The sequence below is a fragment of the Silene latifolia genome, chromosome 11, assembly GCF_048544455.1.
Source record: "Silene latifolia isolate original U9 population chromosome 11, ASM4854445v1, whole genome shotgun sequence".
NCBI classification, from domain to species: Eukaryota; Viridiplantae; Streptophyta; class Magnoliopsida; order Caryophyllales; family Caryophyllaceae; genus Silene; species Silene latifolia.
Window position 1 is genome coordinate 12,264,847 of NC_133536.1, and position 17,327 is coordinate 12,282,173.

General features: G+C 36.7%; 1 protein-coding gene across 2 annotated transcripts; it reads left to right on the forward strand.

Annotated features, from left to right (window-relative positions):
* Positions 1–1,446: 1,446 nt before the first annotated feature.
* LOC141611061 (uncharacterized) lies at positions 1,447–6,400 on the forward strand. Of its 2 annotated transcripts, none has more exons than XM_074429471.1 (6): positions 1,447–1,602; positions 3,898–4,037; positions 4,229–5,075; positions 5,163–5,268; positions 5,683–5,891; positions 5,984–6,400. In XM_074429471.1, the coding sequence occupies exons 3-6, from the start codon at positions 4,351–4,353 to the stop codon at positions 6,252–6,254; spliced, it is 1,311 nt and encodes a 436-aa protein (XP_074285572.1). In that variant the 5' UTR covers positions 1,447–1,602; positions 3,898–4,037; positions 4,229–4,350; the 3' UTR covers positions 6,255–6,400. The 2 variants fall into 2 exon arrangements, with proteins under 2 accessions (XP_074285572.1, XP_074285573.1); XM_074429472.1 differs by lacking the exon at positions 1,447–1,602 and adding an exon at positions 1,671–1,759.
* Positions 6,401–17,327: the final 10,927 nt, after the last annotated feature.

The window sequence follows — 17,327 nt, forward strand, 5'->3', positions numbered from 1 at the left end:
ATGAGTTATTTTGAGATGTCAATCCTACCTTTGTATATGGACATATTCATCCATTCTGTTAGGCCTTGTTTTTTTTTTCGGCTGAAAAGAGCTGATTTGAACTGAATGAAGCTAAACTGAATTAAAATGATTTGAACTGTTTATCTCAAAAACAGAAAAACAGGGCCTATTGGGGTAAAAGGAGTAACAAAGGTAAATATGTTAATGTAGGCTACAACAGTAAGAGGATTATACATCTGATGTACTACCTCCAATACTATAGTTTCTGAGCATTATAATAAAGTTTTTGAGTTTCAATATGAATTTTCTGAGTTTAGTCACTTAAACATTAAGCTCTAAAAAATTACAATAAAACTCAAAAACATTACATGCAAGTTTAGTTAAATTTGAGTTTTGTTGGAAAAAATATTAAAATCTAACTTATAAACTTTATTATGCTCCAAAAAATACACATATGCTCAAAAACAAATAAAGTAAACAAAAAAGTTAGAGGTAGTACATCCGATGTATGTTCCTTCTTTTTCTCTAGGCTACAACAATGCCATAAGCACTATTGATTTTCGTTGAAACTCTTCTTGGTCTTATTTTGATCTAGTCATCATCTTCCGTTGGATGATATGAGTAAAAAAACGTTTATGTTACTCAACTTACTCTGAAAATACATACCCAAAATAATTCAACCTAAACTCAACTATACTTAAACATAAAGCTGTAACTAAGAGTAAAAAATATTCCGACTCGAACTTAAACATAAAGCTGTAACTAAGAGTAAAAAATATTCCGACTCGAACTTGCCTTCCACCAACCCAATCTAAATGACATGTTGATTAAAGATGGAAGTTGGCATGACGGTTGGGTTGGCACACCCTACGATCCATTTTAACATGATGCGGAATTGGCACAGCCAGCACGACACGACATGACATGGGCCTTAGGCCGGAGTTTGAGAAAAAAAGACCGTGCTTAGGTATAGCCTACCTGGACACGCTCAAAATACAAAGAAATTGGGTTAAAGTGGAGGAATTGGCAAGGCACGCTCAAACACGACACGACATGACATACATGAGGCGTGGGTCATGCCTGGGCCGACATTTTCATTTGATTGGCACGACACGACACGACACGACACGAAGTCCACCTTCATGGACCTAGACCGTGCCATTTTCTTATTCAGGTACGGTGGACCGGCATGAGACACGGCCCAACACAAGCCCACTTCCATCTCTAATGTTGATCAAACTTCAAAGCATTCAAGCCTCATTGTAGCAACAGCCAAGGACATTTGACCTCCTATAGGCTATACCCTTCCTTTCACCATCAAAGAATATTCCATTTTCACCAAGTAGTAATAAAAGTATATTATTATATTATTATAATATACTCCCCATAAAATAGGATGTCAATATAATATGACGCGTATATATAACGTCCACGATACTCCTTTGTAAATTGATGCGCCATTGCAATTTGCAACCCATTCTCCTATCCTTGCTGCATCCAATACCATTCTCGCCATCCCTCTTTTTCCCGCTACACTAATTCTTATATGAGACGGTTTTAATTCGAAAACAAAGCGCACCCACATTTAATTCCAGCTTTCAGGTGACTCATTTACTCTTTCTCCCCGGTATTTTCTTTGTACCCTTTTCTGCATCAATGTATATTTCTTAATTTGGGTATCGCATATAATTAGCTTAGCTTAGATACCCGACATTAATTCTTATATGAGACGGTTTTATTTCGAAAACAAACCAAAAAGGTGACTCTTTTGCTCTTTCTCCTCCGTTTTTCTTACCCATTCCTGCATTTATGTTTTCTTGTTATTTCAACCTATTCTTCAATCAATGTATCTTTTTTTTCAATTGGGTATCTTATTTATTTAGTTTAGATTATGTTTTTAATTGAGATTACAATTTGTAATTTGCAATTTTGTTGGTAGTTTTTGCACATTGTTTGAAAAAGTTAGGATCTTTGATTATAATGTTGGGATGATTATTGTTTATTTATAATGGATTTTTGATTATAATGTTGGGATGATTATTGTTTATTTGTAATGGGTTTTTTATTATTGTTGAAATTCATGGTAAAAGGTGTCAACTTTTGTTGTGGGTTTGATTGAATTTGAATGAAATGAGGGTCCTACCTGGGAAAATCGAGGGTTATGAATCCTCGAGTATTTGAATAGCTACCGACCTATTGTAGATGGGTAATGACGGTCCCACCTCGTTTCTGTTTGTCCCCAATTTTTCCCAATTCCAAATTCAACCCTGAATTCTTGAAATTAATTCAATGGTGATAAAGTTTAAGAGCTGTCGAAAATCGGGTTGACCTAATTTTGCATCCATTAATTGTCCACATGATAAGTAACCTGATGAAATCGACCCAACCCATTTGTTTGACAGGTGTAAATGTGTGTAATTGTCAGCATCCAATAGGTGTATGCGCTTTTAAGCGCATTGTAACGTGAGGCACTAGCCAAAACGCCTTAGGTAGCTATGTGCACCTTATAACGGAGTAATTTCTTCAGTTTTTGTATATGTTACCCTTTTTTCTGTTCCGTCATATGACTTGTTTACTTCTATACAAGCAAATATGGTTGCACTAATCTGTATTTTGAAAACATTGTGGCTGAGGTGCATGAAGCATGCGCCTGCAGGCAGGGCCGCTCGCACCTTGTTGCCTTGGTGTTGTGTTCACGAGGGTCCTACTCCATATTTGCTTGTCAAGAACTCTAAAATCACACCTGACAACCCAAACTATTGTAATTCTGATTTGATTACGCGCTGACAAATGCTAGCTTGACTGATAGTCTGAAATTGACATGAAACTGTAGAAGCTTAAGATTAAAATTGATTTGCTACTAGAATTAATCCGACATAAAACCGACTGAACTTATTGGTCCAGTAGGTGTGATTAAAAATTTACAACCATCCAGGAACACAATTCCTTTTGACTTAACCCTCCTATTCCGATGCTTTATTGATCTTTAAGTCTGTCTGGTTAAATGTTTCCTTCATCTTAACGTTGAACTTTTTTCCCTTTGGTTATTGTACGCTTTTCTTTTTGCTGGTTTCAAATGATATAATATGAGTTTGACTCCCTTACATGCTACTCTTTAATCTTTTCTCCTAAGCAAAGAAATGAAATAAAGTCTGAATTGTGGTATGGTAAGGGATCTAAGGGTAACTGCGTATTTTGGAAAGTCACATGAAATCTTCAAGGCGTTGGCTTTTCTAGCAAATCACCTTTATCTTTAATTATCAACTTCCTTACTAGCGTTCCGGTATGGTAACTACTACCCATTAATTTTCTCCTCCCTTCCTAAAAAAGATGGTAAATTGAGGAGGAAAGTTGAGATGTTGGGTGGGAGTTCTTGATGTCATTTTCACGATCTTTTATTGAATATGTGGTCAGAAGTGGTACATCATTTTGTCTGAAAGCAACTGGTTGGCTGATCAGCTTTCAACTAATCTCATGTTAACGGGCCACGTGTGACTGTTTGTGTATTTGTATGAATTTTGCTTGTTTATTAGGCAGGTCCTCTAAGAACAGTGTAAAAACGTCATCAATTATCACCCAACTTTGATTCTAAAAGTGTATAAGACTTGGACAGATGGAAAATGTCTCACTAAACATTACGAAGTAATATGGTACTTATATTATGAAGTAGTAGAGTGTTGATTTATCTCATGACGTAATTTTGTTATTGGATTATCCGAAAACAACCTCAAAATATTTCCAACTTTTAGAAGTTGTTTACAATCTACCGTGTCTCACCCCAAAGAGTGATAGAGACAAGAGCCGTTGAGGCACTGGTGTTGTATTCTCTTCATGTTTGCAGTGTCAAATATTTTGCAATTGCCGTATAAAACGTGTTTCTTCCTTTTCATGTGCCAGGAAGAAAGTCTTGTGACCGCACCTGGAGAAGATTTGGTGCTGAGGCATCTGTTTACATAGCAAAAATCGGGCTGTTCGCTTTTGACAGCCCGATTTTATCGAACACAGCCAAAAGCCAATATTTTGTCAACCAGATCAAGGTACTTAGTTACAGTATTACGGAGTACGTATTAGCCAAATGTTTTCTAGATAATTTGTTATTGTTTTGTTTCATATATAGAAGCTTTTTTTGATGTGATTCTGTCCCAACCCATTCACGGGAAAGAATATTCTTTTATTGGTAGCAGTAACATGTAGATGATTTGACATCTAAACTGTTCATCGTGTACAGGTGTTTAACATTTTGTGATCTAAAATTTTGCTCTCTGGATCACCTCGTTGGTTATTTATTCGAGTTTTCATGAACACTTGGTGGATGTGGTTTTATAAGAGATTATAAGCCTTCTCTGCATAATGGGTTCCATGTCTGGAATCCTTCGACGGCCTTTATATGCGGCTGCTGCTGTTGCTGTGGCATCCATTTCGACTGATCTACCAAATAAGTTTAAAAATCCAAAATTGATCGATCCGTCTGCTTTGCATTCCCTGTCCCGCGACTCCTCCTCATGCTCTGAGGCTTCATGGGCGTCTCACATTTCTGTCTCCAAGCTTGCAAACTTCTCATTTGTGACCCGAATTCGAGTGCCATTACCTAGTATCAATAGCAATCTTATACCATATTGCAGTGGAACCTTGGCAGGGAATTCAGTTACATCGTCACCTCTCTTGCTTAGTCTTTACCAGTCAGCTGAGTTGTCCAAGGCATCAAAACCCAAAACTTGTTCCTACACTAGTAAGAGTGTGCCATCTGAGGACTTGTACAGATGGCATCTGCCGGAGCCTGCAGTTGTTGACGACAAATCAGACTGTTCCTCTGTAAAGTCAAGGACAGTGGTGGTTTTGCTAGGATGGTTAGGTGCAAAACAGAAGCACTTGAACAAATATGCGGAATGGTACACCTCGAGGGGATTTCATGCAATTACCTTCACTTTTCCAATGTCCGAGGTTCTGAGCTACCAGGTTGGTGGAAAAGCTGAGCAGGATGTGGAGTTACTTGTCAACCATCTTGCTGAGTGGCTAGAAGAGGAACATGGCAAGAACCTATTAATTCACACCTTCAGCAACACGGGGTGGTTAACGTGAGTGACTGTCCCTTCCCTTTGCATCTTTTTATTGTGTTTATTTCTGTTGTTTTAGTCAATAGCTGGTTTATTTGCCGTGTCCAGATACGGAGTCATGCTGGAAAAGTTTCAGAAACAAGATCCTAGTTTAATAGGCAGAATCAAAGGCTGCATTGTCGATTCGGCTCCAGTTGCGGCCCCAGATCCTCAGGTGAGATTATATGCTGAATGCTCTTAAGTGTATCCTCTGAAGCATAGATGGTTGAGGAAATATAACAACAGCAACAACATTACCCCAGTGCCTCAATGGCTCCCGCAAATTGCGGGGTAAGGGGGGGTCGGATGTACGCAGCCTTACCCTTGTGTTAGAAACACAAAGAGGTTGTTTCTGAATGACCCAAGATGAAAATTGCGTCTAGAGCTCATTGTGAAGTAGAAGTCCGTCCCTCAATGCAGTTCTTGATGGGTCATTTGGAAACAGACTCTTTGTGTTGCTAACACAAGGGTAAGACTGCGTAATTCCAACCTCCCCTTACCCCGCAATTTGTGGGAGCCATTGAGGCACTGGGGTAATGTTGTTATTGCCGTTGAAGTCGGCTCATTGCATTGTCTTGGTATTGTGCAGGTATGGGCATCAGGATTCTCTGCTGCCTTTCTGAAAAAGCAAAGCGTAGCGACCAAGGGGTCAGCAACATCACATGATGATTCAGCCGAGGAGGAATTTGGAACTGAAAAATCAGATAAAGAGCCAAAACCAGCAATGACAGAAACTGCTTTATTAGCCGTCTTGGGGAAATTCTTTGAAGTTGTACTAAAACTTCCTCCAGTAAACAGGTAAGTACTAACCTCCTAGTATCATGCATGCAGTTTTCTTAGATTGCGGTCGTTTGGAATGTTAATTAGGGTAATGTGGTGCTGAACAACAGGAGGCTATCTGACGTAATAGGCGTACTATCATCACGACAGCCGAGCTGCCCGCAACTGTATATATACAGCTCAGCAGATAGAGTCATCCCAGCACGTTCTGTCGAATCGTTTATTGAACAGCAACGACAATGTGGGCATCAGGTCACATCTTGCGATTTTGTTTCGACACCTCATGTTGATCACTTTAGGAATGATCCCCAATTGTATACATCTCAGCTTACCCATTTTTTGACCGATAGTGTACTTAAATGCTGTAAAGGGTCATTTTAACCACAAGTGATAACCCCTCATCCTCATTCTTTAACAGAAACCTGTTCAAGGGTGTACATTTGATTCAGAGACACATACCTAACTGTATACATCTCAGTTTACACATTTGCAGTTTAATGTTAGCTCGAGCCTCGAGCCCTTAAAAATGTCGATCATGTGGTTCAATTTGGTGCATGAATTTATCAGTCTAATAAACTCCTTGCATATTCGAGCAACGGACATACACTTCCACAGATCGGGTAAGTAGCCCTACCATTTGTTTTCTGTCGACAGTTTTCGTTAACATACATTGCCACAGACCACAGTAAGTAGCCCTACCATTTATTTTCTGTCGACAGTTTTCTTTAATCCCATGGAGGCGAAGAGCGATTTAACTGCTATGTCGAGTTATGACCAGCTTAATTATCTTCATGTTCTTTTCAAGCCTTATTTGCGCGTAATTATAGAAAGTAATAGAAAAAATTAGATCACTAGGAAGACTTTTTTTTTTTTTTTTTTTTTTTATAATATCGCTCATCCCGTCAATTTTTTATCGTTTTTTTTTTCTTATGACAGGGACGTTGATAATAGTTGGTTTTTTCTTAAGATAAGCATATCTGTCTCAAGCTTAAAAAATGTTAAATAAGACGAGTTTTTTTTTTTGTTATAGTTCCTAGGCATTCTGTTTTTGCTCTATCTGTCTATTTGATCTGTTTTAAGTTTTAAGAATATCCGTCTCAAATAAGAATACGTGTGGATTAAGAGGTGTGTAAGAGGAGACACCAATGTTCCTCTGGCTGCAGGAGTGCCGTTGCATGACAGCAGTCACAGACAGCACATCACATGGACTTAATTCTTTAATACATAAGTAGTCACTGAAATGTCCTTCTATAACTGTGATTTAACATGGAAACAGGAGGACAGCAGTACAGTACTGGCATTCTATTATGATCTGCATACTAATCTTACAACAATTAGTCAATACAGCCTGCCCCTTGTAGTTAGATTCCCTTGTGCTAAGGCAAGGGATCCTAAGACACCTACCCTACTTACAACCAGACCTCTAACCAAATGTGAAAACGGTTCCGAGTTGGGTTAGAATATGGGTCGAGTAGTATATGGATCGGGTAATTGTATGTACCCCACATACAACTAGACCTGTAATGAAAGGTGTAATTGGTTTGGAGTTGGGTTGTATAGGTATGGTCGTATGGGTTAGAACTTAGAATATGGGTCGAGTAGTATACGGATCAGGTAAATGCGAGTTGGGATACCCCACATACAATTATACATGTATCGAAAGGTGCAATCGGTTCGGAGTAGGACTATATAGGTATAGGTTAGAATACGGGTCGAGTAATATATAGATTGGAATATTGGATAAATACGAGTTTGGATCGGTGGAGGTTTAATAGTCGGAAGTGATGGAGTTAGGGGAGGGCTAGTAGGGACACTCACCCTCGCCAGAGCATGAAAATTTCAAAGTTTGTAGTTGAAATTTCCGCCCTCACTAAAATATTTTGCCCCTACTATGTTTATATAATGGCTCCGCCACTAATGGTCAGGTGGAAATATGTTTTTAGATCGCTTTTAAAATCGAAACTAAACCTGAATTAAGGAGCTAAATAATCCTATTAACTTGTTTGGTTGCCCCTCATAAATCATGGGAGTTGAAAATCCCATGAATTAAAAAATAGGAACTTGTTTGGTTGCCTATTTTTTGGCAAAATGTAGGAATTTAATTTTCCTAGGAGTTTCCAACTCCACAATGGAGGAGTTGAATTACCTAGCCTCCCCCATTAAATTCCTGTGTTGGCAACCAAACGGATTTACTAAAATCATGTGAATTTTATGTAAGAACTTAATTCTCATAAATTCGGGATTCTTCCCAATGAACAACCAAACGAGCACTAACTCTACCCAGGCACCTAGCACAAATCCAAAATTGAACTCTCTTTAAATTGCTTTATTCCAAAACACTATCTAATGTTGAGTCAATTCCATATCAAAAAGAGTTGTAAATATGTGTACGTAACAATAAAACCGCACGGCGAGGCACACAACTCACAACGACAAGTCATAACTCATAACCCATATGATTTCCAACTATTAACATTTTTTGTCTTTCTTCCAAAATTCAATATTAATATTTCTCCGCCCTGTTTAATTCTTTGTGAACATTATTTTAATTAAAGATAAACAAATAATTAATACGAAGTTAGTATATGTAAAAGGGTATATTGTATACTTACTGATACTCAATATTATTCAATTACGCAATGTCATTATCATGGGCGTAGGCTCTGTTGGACAAATAGCAGAAACAAATTTATTATAGCGAATTACGTTAGCAGAATACGATTAACAAATTAACTTAGCAGATTTAAGAAGAGGTGTTTGGTAATCAGCAGATTATACGACAATTATACCATTTTCATGTATAGATTGAATATGCTATTGCAATATGCTGCTATTAGCAGCATATTCAAAAACAATAGATTCCGACCAATATGTTATCAGAATAAGTCATTTACCAAACACATCAAATTAGTAAATTGGTTGATCAGCATATTATTTAGATCGGAATCTACTAATTTCAGTCAATATGCTATTTACCAAATAGGGCTGTAAACTTTCTAGGATTATTTTTATTTTCCTTTCCTTATGCCTTATACTTCTATCGGGTAATGCTATCTCATTTTCCAAACATTAATTATTCCCTATGTCCCGGTCATTTGTTGCCCTTTTCCATTTTGGGGTGTCTCAATCATTTGTTGTCCTTTCTATTTTAAGAATGAACTTGATGAGTAATTTGATCATTCTCATTCAATTTGTTCCACTTAAACCTGGCAAACAGATCAGGTCGTGTCGTTTTCGTGTTCGTGTCAATATTAAACGGGTCACCACTACCCCAATTACATAAACGGGTCATTTGTCTCAACCCTAACCCGACCTATTTAATTTTTCTACAACCCAATCTGACCTGTTTAACCCATTTATCTTTAAGCCCCGTTTAACCCGATAAACTAATACAACAAACTTCGCTTTGTAACCTTAATATCCAAAAAATGATGAATGAAAATGCTTATTTTTAAGTTATTTTGTTGAATTATTTACTCAAGCAAAATATATTATGACAATTTTAAATAAATGGGTCGTTATTCGTGTCGGGTTTGTGTCAAAAGACATCAACCCTAACCCGACCCATTTAAGTTTCGTGTCGTGTTTTTTTTCAACCCAATTACTTAAATGGGTCACAACATCTTGACCCTAACCCGCTAACTTCGTGTCGTGTTTTCGGGTCGTGTCAATGATTGTCGCCTCTAGTTCCACTTGTCATTTAGTTATTGGTCTTGTCCTATTTCCTTTGTCTTTGTGTCAAAACGAATGGACAACAATTGACCGGGACGAGTACAACGTTACATCCCCAGCTAAAACATCACAAAAATACATCAAAGATAAGAAGAAAGCCAGATTGTAGTCAACCCACATTAACACCATACCACACCACCTTCATTCCTCCTCTCCATTACTACAACTACAACATCAACTGTACAACCAGTCAGTATTCATCCATATTAATGGCGGAAGCCGCAGTCGTCGCAGAAGACGACACAATGCAATGCAACAAACACCCACTTAAATCCACCTCCCCAAACGGCGGCATTTGCGCATTATGTCTCCAACAAAAACTCGGTCAGCTCGTCACTTCCTCAACCTCCTCATTCCTTCCTCATGTCGCGACAACAATAACCGAATCTGAACACAATGCAGCAAGTGCGACTCGCATCCCTCCTCCTCATTATCCACTCAAAAGAAGTCATTCGACTTCTACCACTGTCGCGACCCCTAAACGACGTGGTTTCTGGTCGTTTCTTCAGTTATCCAATAAAAAACCCTTCATGGTTGACAATATCCAGTCTAGTAATAATCCGGCGTCGTTTGCGGCTAAGGTTACAAGATCTAAATCTGTTGGATGCGGGAGTCGGAGTTTCTCTACTTCAACCGCGGCCGCCTCAATGCGGGATAAAGTCTTATGTGGCGGACTCTTTGGCGGGTTTATTATGATTACCTCCTCTTCCTCCTCCGCCACTGCTTCCACCGCCGAAGATAACAATAACAATAACAATAACAATAACAATAACAATAACAATAACAACAATAATAATACGCCAGTGTCTAGAAGCAGGAGTTGGGCCTGGCCTTTACCAAGCCCACGAAGAGCATTTGCCGGTTCTACTAAACCGGCAACAACTACTACTACTACGACTACGACTAGTAAGGCGGCTAATTTGGCGGACATTCCTTCGTTGTTGTCTGTAAGAGGTTAATTAAATTAATTTATGTCTTTATTTTATTAATATTGTGATTAGTGTTATTATACTTGTTCGATTAATAAGTTTGGATTTAATTGTGGTAGATGTAGAAGAGTAAGCCTTTATATAAGACCGTCTCATATTAATGTTCAACAATTTATGATGATTTATTTTAACATGGAAGTGGATTTTTTTTGGTGTGTTTACGTTCATTTTTGTTAGTCTAGATGCCAAATTACTATGAAAATGAGTATATTTGTCATCCGATTTAGTTTACTCCGACTCGTTTAGAAGTAGTGTCGGATTAAGATAGTTTAATGAAAAATATGCAAATTTTGGTTTTAAATAAGGTGATCAAGTGTCGAGTGTCAGACACGGGTATGTAAGATAAGAGTAGGAAATTAAATGGCATTCAATTATCAAGGAATGTAGTTTGTGCTTGCTAGTTTACTCGAACTCGTTTAGAAGTAGTGTCATATTAAGATAGTTTAATGAAAAATTGCATATATTGGTTTTAAATAAGGTGATCAAGTGTCGAGTATCAGACACGGGTATGTAAGAAAAGAGTTGGAGTAAAATGGCATTCAATGTCAAAGAATGTAGTCTGTGCTTGCTAGTTTGTGCTTGCTAGTTTACTCGGGCTCATTTAGAAGTAATGTCAATTGTCAGATTAAGATATTTTCATTAAAAACTATGCATATTTAGGTTTTAAATGAGGTGTCCAAGTGTCGAGTCTTAGACACGGGGTACGTAAGAGAAGAGTAGGAGTAACAATGAGAATTGACATCTAATATCAAACATAGAGTAGTTTGTAAAAGAGTCAAAAGGTTCACCAATGATGATTGATGATGATGATGTAGATTGGATCTTAAAAAAGTTGGCTTTTACATCAATAATTTCTTGTCTCTTCTATGCTCTATATCTTTCATCAATTGTTGATCTTTCATGTGATGATTTTAGTTTTTAAAAGTCTAGAATCTAGATGTGTTTTTTTTTTTTTGTTTTTTTTTTTTCGGTTTTTGGAAGTGAGATAGATTAGCTAAAGTTGGCTCGAGCTATAGATGCTTGAACTCGGACTTAAAAAGCTTCAACTTCTCAATCTTGAAAATGTTGAGATTATGCTCAAAAGTAAAATCTTGACTCGAGCTCAATATCTTTATACTTGGATTAGCTCAAGCTCGAGCCTTTCCATTTTGAAAATTTTGATATTGAGCTCAAACATTAAATCTTGGCTCAAGCTTGACTCAAGCTCAAGATGTTTGAACTCAGACTTAATTCAAGCTCGAGCCTCTCCATGTTGACAATTTTGATATTGAGTTCAAACATAAAATCTTGACTCAAGCTTGACTCGAGCTCAAGATGGTTGAACTCGGGCTTAAGTCAAGCTTGAGGCTCTCCATGTTGATATTTTTATACTGAGCTCAAACATAAAATCTTGGCTCAAGCTTGACCGAACTTAAGATGTTTGAACTTTGAACTTATATTTAACTCAAGTTCGAGCCTCTAAATGTTGGAAATTTGGATATTGAGTGTGAACATAAAATCTTGGCTCAAGCCCGAGTCAAGCGTAGGCGCAACCTAACATAGTTTTTTTTTATCTGTTTCACCATCCGGAGTAGTCCAGATTCCAGATGATTAGGAGTTAGGACCACCAGGGGACAAATATTTGCTCAAGCTGGATTAATATCTATAAACAGAAATAGAGAGGGAGTTTTGACAGTTGCCTGTGGAATTTAGTGAATTGGAAGTGAGTATCTGCAAAGATGCTCACTTTAGTTTAGGTATATTTCCTTTATCAGTTTGGATGCCTTTTATAATTTTATTAGATGCATCCTTAAAGGAGTCTGACTACTTTGCAATTCACTCTCTTTTGCATCTCTCTATATAGCTATATTCTCTTATAGTTTTAATGAATCATCATCACCATCATATCCTTTGCTTTGACCATTTTAAGCAATTAGTGTTATGTAAGGCGATTTTACGTTAATATGGTTGAAACGGATTCAGACACAAGCACACAACCCTATTACCTATTAGTGGGTTAAGTAGTTAGTTATGAAAACCCGTTTTACAGAAAACTTTTATAAGACTGTTTTACACAAGTATTTGTGTTTTACAAGTGAACCTCAGCTTAATATTTCACGTTCGTTCTTTTATCAGACTGTTGTCTGGCATAACACAATTTCCTCTGCTATTGACAAACTTACTTAAGGACACTAGAATACCCGATTGATGCGAATATTAGCATGTTACATTATGTAAATGTCTAAATCCAATAGAATGTGGTTATTCGGGTTTATGGAGTGTGGCCGTGTGGCTCTCTGAGACTGAGAGCACTTCATACATGTAACTGAACCTTACCTTACCTTAATATTTCACGTTCGTTCTTTTGTAAGACAATATTATTTGAGAGCCTAGGAATAACAGATTGATGTGAATATTAGTATATTATGTACTGTATAAATGTCTGAATTCGATAGAATTCGTGGTATGACATTTGACAAATGTGGTTATTTCGTTTCTGAAATGTATAACGAGCTAACGACTCTATCCTTCGTTATCTATGCAATATAATCCGCATTCCGGATTATATGTATGCTTTTATTTTTCCCTACAACTGTTGGGAGTTGATGAGTAATGCAAGTAGATGAATGATGATTTCATAGGAAAATGTGGAGTTTTTCCAAGTGTTGTACAGAAGCTGAGCACATTGTTTTCTGATGTGTTTTCAATTATAACTTGATTGTCTCAGAGAAAGAGACTGGACCAAATGGCATGGGTCAAGGTCACTCTATTTATTAGGTGGTCCAATTTTTGTAGTATCACCTCACGTTTTCCATGGATGACCAAACTTTTTTCACACGGCTATTTTTATCTGAAGTCTTTAGACAGACTATATGTGACCAAAATAGTCACATTGGTCATATACTATATTTTAATAATTTTTTATTGGGTTTATAATTTGTGAGAATTTGGGATAAGAAAATTACCTTTTTTATTGAGAAAAAGGAACATATATCGAATGTACTACATTCAACTTTTTTGTTTTTTGAGCATATATGTATTTTTTTTGAGCTTATTACCTCAAACTTTTATTTATTTTTGAGCATATGTGTATTTTTTGAGCATAATAAAGTTTATAAGTTAGATTTTAATATTTTTTCCGTCAAAACTCAAATTTAACTAAACTTATATGTAATGTTTTTGAGTTTTATTGTAATTTTTTAGAGCTTAATGTTTAAGTGAATAAGCTCATAAACTTCATATTGAAACTCAGAAACTTTAAAACAAAACTTAAAAACTTTATTATAATGCTCAGAAACTATAGAATTGGAGGAGGTAGTACACAGATGTATAATCCTCTTACAGTTTTTTATTGGGTTTGTAATTATAAGTACTAAAATTAATTGTATTTCCACTATTATTTAAAATAAATAACTATATTTTAATAATTTTTTATTGGAATATTCTCACTTGTACCCTTCAACTTTTTTGTTTTCTAAGGTGTATTTTCGTTTTTTGCAAAAAAAAAAAAAAACTGACTTACAATAATTCCTTGCTACGAGTTCAGAAAACGGTTATTTTTTTTCAAACCAATTATCTCGTAATGACCTTGAACTTGAAAAAAAATTACCGCTTTCTGAACTCGTAGCTGGTAGTTATGGTTGGTCAAAGTTTTTTTAACGAATAAACTTTGACCGACCATAATTCCCGACTACAAGTTGATACGTCGGTGAATTTTTTTCAAACTGAAGAGCTCGTAAAGACGATCAATTTGAAAAAAAAGTTCATCGTATTCTGAACTTGTAACCGGGAATTATTGATGGTCAAAGGTTTTTTTTTTTGCAAGAAAAGAGGGGTACACCTTAGAAAATGAAAAAATTGAGGGGTACAAATGTACAAGTGAGGATACCTTTTTTATTTATCCTAAATTCAACGGGTCGACTCGTTCCGGTCAGGTCGTGACCTAATTTAAATTGACATATAATTTGACTTTCAGAGTAGTGTAAAACCGTTTTATGCAACATTTTAGTATATCATTCCATGGGCACACACAAATGCTATGAACCCTAATTCCATCCACAAATTAGCATAATTTCGACGAGCATAAAGAAAACGATGACGAAATTCAAGTACTTGCCCCTGGAAATTTGGACTCTGATTTTAGCAAGAATGCCAGTTAAAACCCTACAACGATTCCGGTGCGTGTGTAAATCTTGGTGCTCTATTATCGATTCCCCTAATTTTGTTCACTTGCATCTTCAACTTTCCTACATCAATAACAGTTGCAAGAATAAATTATTCGTAGCTTTCGAGGAATTGGGACTTCATGGAATAAACGGGTATTCGCTAACAATTCATGAAGCCGATACTTTCAAAAAAACCGCAGAAATTTTCATGAATTCCGAAATGAACTATCATTCAGCGAGCTGTAATGGGTTAATTTTAATCCGCAAATATGTTCGTAATACGATAAAATTGAGATTATGGAACTCTAGTATTAGAAAATCGTTGCTAATTCCCGCTTGCCCAATTCCCTTCCAATTCGTTTTTCCTGACTGCATATGTGTTTGGATTCGCTCCGTCCACTAACGATCATAAGATACTCGCTATCACGTTTGATGCAATTACGGATGCTCCGCCTATAGAGATGTTTTTTACGGTTTATACCTTCAGTGATCAACGATGGACTGTCAGAAAGAATGGCTTCAATGTTGAGAGGTCGCACTATGAGCGTATATTTTGGGGTTATTTTTTTTCGTCAAATACTGTTTTCTTTCAAGGGGAGCTACACGCACATTGCGACATAAAGGTAAATATTTTGCATGGGGATCTGTGATGCTCGGACTCTTCACCTGACCCTGAGGATCCGATGGACAGGATCCGGACACGGATCCGGACATGGATCCTTGACGGATCCTTCTATGAGAAATCGGTGTGAGAGTGTTTGTTTTTAACCTCTGTTTTGTCTGAAATTACTATATCAAGAGTGATCTTGATACATGAATTTAATCTTTATAATAAAGTCTTCGTTCATGTTAAACATGAAAAAGCTACTTTTCCTTTCTTTTCTTTGACTTTTTTAACTAATAATCAATTTATTTTCAAAAAAATAAAACATTAGCCGAGTCCAAATTCAAATTAGGATCCTCGTATCCGAGTCCTTGTTTTTGAGATTTCAAGGATCGGACCCTCGGATCCGTGTCCGTGTCGGATCCTCGTATCCGAGTCCGAGCATCACAGATGGGGATGATAAGGAACTTCTTGCTTCCCTTGACTTTGATTCGGAAGAATTCACCTTTTCTGAACTTCCTTTTATTTCCAATAAAAATCATTCCTTGAATCTGTTTATTATTCGGGAATCACTAGCAATTTTGAGTATTTTTGAACTGCGCGCCAACATATGGGTGAGTGAAATTGACGATGGAAAGCGGGTGTGGTCGCTATGGTTTTCAGTACCCTTATATGAATTTGGTTTAATTCACGACTGCATCTACTCAAAGGTATTCTATTATGAGAGTGATGACGGTGGATGTCTTATTAGCGGGAATATGTCTTATAATATTGCTACTCGCCAGACGCAGAAGCGTAGAGAATCTACGAGGGATGATGTACAACTAGAAATGTTTTCAGAGAACTTGGTGCTGCACAAAGCAGATGGAGTTCAGGATGACGCGTTTCAATTCCCGTGAATTATGACTTCTTCAAATTACAGACGTAAATTTGAATCATTCGAGTTTAGTAGGAATAACCTATGTTACTCGTACTCTTCATTGCCCTGCATATTCATGTGGGACACTTGGGCACTTATTTTAAAACCAGAGCTTGAATTTATAAGACTTCTCCATTTGAACACTTCCAATGTCGGATACTTCTAACCAAGTCCGAGTATCATAGGTAAGTTATTTGTTCATTTAATTTCCTTCGTTTCATGTAGGTTCTTCATGATTAATGACCTCCAATATAATCATTTCATTGATCCTTCTCCTATTCTCGCTATGAACATACAGTCAATCAGTCATGTCGGAACGTTTGCAGTCGAATCAGTTACATATTGATGACCTTGAATTTTTTAATGTTCTTTGCAACTAAGTTCTATCTACTCATTTCCAATAATTTGTACACACTCCGTTTCAATCATTTGGTTACCTTTTATTAAGATACCTTCACAAAGAATAAAAAAAGTTAACAAATGATTGAGAGACGGAGGGATCGTATGTTTGAGGACATGCGCCAACATGCTTCTCACGGTCTCACATAGTCATATGTAAGGCTTGGAAATTTGAGCTTCAGCTCGAAATCGGATCGGAATTTTCCGAGCTTAAAAAATTTAGAGCTCGAATTGACTCGGATTAGACTCAAGCTCGAGGTTGGTTAAATCATTATTTTCTTTAACTTTTAAATAAAAATAAACAAAAATATTTTAAGTTAAATGCAAATGTAAAATACTTTTCAAATATAATATAAATAGAATCATAAATGCAAAATATAATTTTATTAAGAACAAAAGCAATTGTAAAATGCCAACATTAAATAATAAAGAAATAAAACAAGCATGAAGGAGCTTCCGGTTCGAACTCTAGGCCAAAAACCGATTTCTGCATTCCTGACCGACATTACCAATGGAAGGTTATGCCATTTGGGTTGAAAACAGCTCCATCCTTATTCCAGAAAGCAATGATCAAAATCTTTAAAACCATCCTTACCGACGTCATGGTCTACATAGATGATATTCTCTTATTTTCCACGGATATTGATTCGCACTCAGCCCTGATAA

Excerpts from the sequence above, each read along its gene's own strand:
- LOC141611061 (XM_074429471.1), top strand. The coding sequence starts at position 4,351 with ATGGGTTCCATGTCTGGAATCCTTCGACGGCCTTTATATGCGGCTGCT. Across the intron at positions 5,076-5,162 it reads AGCAACACGGGGTGGTTAAC|ATACGGAGTCATGCTGGAAA; the intron begins GTGAGTGACTGT and ends TGCCGTGTCCAG. Across the intron at positions 5,892-5,983 it reads AAACTTCCTCCAGTAAACAG|GAGGCTATCTGACGTAATAG; the intron begins GTAAGTACTAAC and ends GCTGAACAACAG.